Source organism: Cebus imitator, unplaced genomic scaffold (assembly GCF_001604975.1).
Source record: "Cebus imitator isolate Cc_AM_T3 unplaced genomic scaffold, Cebus_imitator-1.0 Scaffold42, whole genome shotgun sequence".
NCBI classification, from domain to species: domain Eukaryota; kingdom Metazoa; phylum Chordata; class Mammalia; order Primates; family Cebidae; genus Cebus; species Cebus imitator.
The window spans coordinates 18,071,507-18,075,323 of record NW_016107357.1 but is presented as its reverse complement, the minus strand read 5'-3'; the positions used below and the strand labels follow the sequence as shown (position 1 = coordinate 18,075,323).

Genomic DNA, 3,817 nt, shown 5'->3' with positions numbered 1-3,817 from the left:
CACTGCAACCTTCACTTCCCAGGTTCAAGCAATTCTCCTGCCTCAGCCTCCTGAGTAGCTGGGATCACAGGCGTGCACCACCATGCCCAGCTAATTTTTTAATTTTCAGTATAGATGAGGTTTCATGATGTTGGCCAGGCTGGTCTCAAACTCCTGACCTCAAGTGATCCACCTGCCTCAGTCTCTTAAAGTGCTGAGACTACAGGCATGAACCACTGCACCCAGCCACATAAAAAGCTTTTTTAAAACAAACAAACAAAAAAAACAGAAAAAAACAGAAGACTGTAAGTCTTTATGGGTATCATCTTCCCAAAATGTTTATGATTGATTTTCCTACTAAATAGCCTTATGAAAATAAAGTGTGAGCTTAACAAGCTTCATATTAATGTAAACAATTTTGTAATTCTATATCAAAACATTTTCTTTTAGCAAATGTTTCCAGTGTTCAAAATATTCAGAGAGAAATAGTTATCTAGTACTTCCATTTAATGCAATGATGAAATCAATATTGAAATCATGGACTATAATCTGTAGTTACTAACTGAAGTGATTAATAGCACAGTGGAAAAGCAGGCTTCTTTCCTGTCATTTATCATGTCTGATTTCAAGTAATAAAACTGATGTCGAAAAAACATCAAGAGGGATAAGGTCAGAACACTGCACTGAAAATGAGAAGTCCCTGGCTTAAAACTTTTGTCATCTAAAGGGCTGAACTCCTTTATCCCAGCAGAGTATACAGCTCTAAGTTAACTGGAGAATAAAATTTCAAATTATGAGTCATTTAAATTCCAAGAAGAATAAACCTGTGTCCAAGGAAGGGATCCTGAAGAGACCAATTGCATTGGAGCTACAAACTTGAAGAAAGATTTTCAAGACCTTCTTTTTACAAAAGAATCCAAGATGTTGGGTCTAACAAAGGTAAATGTCACAAGAAACCGAAACTCAGACCCAGACAAATACACACATATATATAGTTTTACCTTGCTGCGTTGGGATCCTGTGACCTTAAGGAAGGATGAGGACAAGAAGCAAAATAGCAATAAACAATTGCTCTGAAGACAACTGATAGACCATAAATGGTGTGCACGTCAGAAAAACAGTATCATTTGCTGCTCACAGCTCATTCTAATTGACCTCACTTTCTTATCAATAAGATGGATTTGAGAATAGAAAACACATACATTAGAAAGGATTATAGAAATTATATAGAAAATAATCCTATGGCATTTTTCTCAGCCAGCAATAGTCATGGGTTCCTCAAGTTAGATTGTTTTTGTATTTTTGACACATTGACTTCAGTGCTGCAGAGATGCTCAGAACAAATTGATCCTGGAAGGTCACTGCTCTGAGCTTACTCCTTGGCTGATATATTTTTGTGGGTCCATTTTAATTAGAGACTCATTGCTGGCTACTGATACATTTCCAGACTTCTAGTTCAAAGTCCAGACAGGTAAATTAAAAGGAAAAAAAGAATCTAATCTCTATTTCCCTGCTCTTAATTTCTTTGCGAAAATTCTAAGAAAAACAAATAAAAAAAGAACCAGTAAAAAGAGTAGTAGTTAGCAACAACTAGTTTTTCTCATAAAAAGTGAAAGTATAGCATAAGCAAAGGGAGAAATACTATTAACTCTCCTTTGGGCTAAGTAACATTAAGCAGCATTTCAAGTTATCTAGGACATTTAAAAGCTGAGAGCATTTGAGAAAATAATCATAAAATACAATACAGTCCTAGAGATATAGGCACTCCTACCTCATGCAAGCAAACTGCGTGGCGTGCCACTATCTGCATATGTACATGGAATGAGTGACCTGATTGGGCAGAAGTCTTTAAGGCCAAATCTTTAAGACTTCTATTCAGGGGAAAATATCAAACCAAGGGTTTCGTGAAAAACTTGATCTCATGTTGTTCTTCAATAAATATTTTCCTCACGTCTGTTGGAAATTCCAGACCACAACATCATTGAGATGAGAACACTTTGAAGCTGTCTCATCTCTGAGGGTTCTCAGGAACACTCATTCTGAACATATGGGCTTCACTGTATGATTTAACTATTCTATGATCCGTGGTCTTAACTTCAGCAAATGTTAGGACTCAGGTTGGTCCATCCAGCTCTGACATGCAGTTCCTTGACACAATAAGCTGCAATAAGCCATGAAGCAAGAAACATAAATGTCAGTTATAAGCTATGAAACAATGTTTCAAGACAGGAAAAAGACAAATCCAGAAAGACCCATCTTACTTCAAAACTCTTCACTTCCTCTTCACCGTCATTGTCTTCCTCATCATGACAACTCTGATACATGTAAAAAAAAAAATGGAGAGTAGGGCAGGAATATGTTGAGACTTTAGAATGTGCAAAAGAATATTTGACACAGAACAGCAAATCATTTGTATTAATTTATCATCAACCTTGTTTAAAAATAAGATACAACACTTAGATGACATAATCAGTGAATTCATGACCTGAAAGAAAAGTATCTATATTGTGCTTTTACAAAAATAAAATATTAAGTTACCTATTTTATAGGTAACAGAGATAATGATGAGGTCCATATCATACTGTACCCAGTACTTATTCATGCATTTGCCTCATTCAAACTAAGCTACAAACCTTAAAAGGATTCTTGTTTTTCTCTATTTTTTATGCTGCCATTGCAATGCAGGAATACAGGCACATATGATAACCATTAACTAAAATTAGGCCAGGCACAGTGGCTCATGCCTGCAATCCCAGCACTTTGGGAGGCTGAGGCAGGTGAATCACCTGAAGTCAGGAGTTCGAGACCAGCCTGAACAACATGGTGAAACCCTGTCTCTACTAAAAATTAACTGGGCATGGTGGCTGCCTGTAATCCCAGCTACTTGGGAGGCTGAGGCAGGAGAATTGCTTGAACCTGAGAGACGGAGGCTGCAGTGAGCCGAGATCACACCATTGCACTCCAGCCTGGGTGACAGAGTGAGTCTCTATCTCAAAATAATAGACACACAAATAAATAATAATAGATACATAATAAAATAATAGACACATAAATAAATAAAATTAATAAAAAGGAATGACCATTAATTAAAGTGATTCTTATATTCCTTTTTTTTTTTTTTAGTTTATGTTTTATTGAATTTGGCTCAAAAAACAAAGAAAGTGAAACTCAAACTGCTACTAATTTTATTCTTTGTACCTAAAAATGATTAAAACTGACTGTTCTATTATTTGGGGGTTATTTTCCCAGAACTAATATATAGGATTTGTGCTAAATTATGCATGTATTTTTCTCACAGCAGAAAGTTTTGCTTGCTAAAGAGGCAGAGCGCTAAGGTGGTCAGGAACATGGGCTCAGGTGGCACACTGCCTGGTTCCAGTCCTGGTGCTGCCAGTTCTTAGCTGTTCAGGCGTGGGCACGTTATTTCATCTCTCTGTATCTCCTTTACTTCATATTTGAGATGAAAATAAGAAAAAGAGCACCCAGGTTCTTGATAGAAGCATGTGAACTAATATGTATACATTGTATGCCACTTAGAAAAAAGAATTGGCTGGGCACGGCAGCTCGAGCCTGTAATCCAAGCACTTTGGGGAGGCCAAGGCAGGCGGATCACTTGAGGTCAGGAGTTTGAGACAACCCTGATCAACATGTTGAGAACCTGTCTCTACCAAATATACAAAAATTAGCTGGGCGTGATGGTGCGTGCCTGTAATCCTAGCTACTTGGGAGGCTGAGGTAGGAGAATCCCTTTAACCATGAAGGCAGAGGTTGCAGTGAGCTGAGATCGTACCACTGCACTGCAGTCTGAGTAACAGAATGAGACTCCATCTCAAAAAAA

General features: G+C 37.5%; 1 protein-coding gene across 1 annotated transcript in view; it reads right to left on the bottom strand.

The window, feature by feature from the left end:
• The window catches only part of RYR2 (ryanodine receptor 2), a 787,527-nt gene that overhangs the window by 90,200 nt on the left and 693,510 nt on the right, over positions 1–3,817 (bottom strand). Inside the window, exon 80 of the mRNA XM_037737814.1 lies at positions 2,241–2,294. Within this exon, the coding sequence (XP_037593742.1) occupies positions 2,241–2,294 (54 nt within the window). The remainder of the gene's footprint in view (positions 1–2,240; positions 2,295–3,817) is intronic.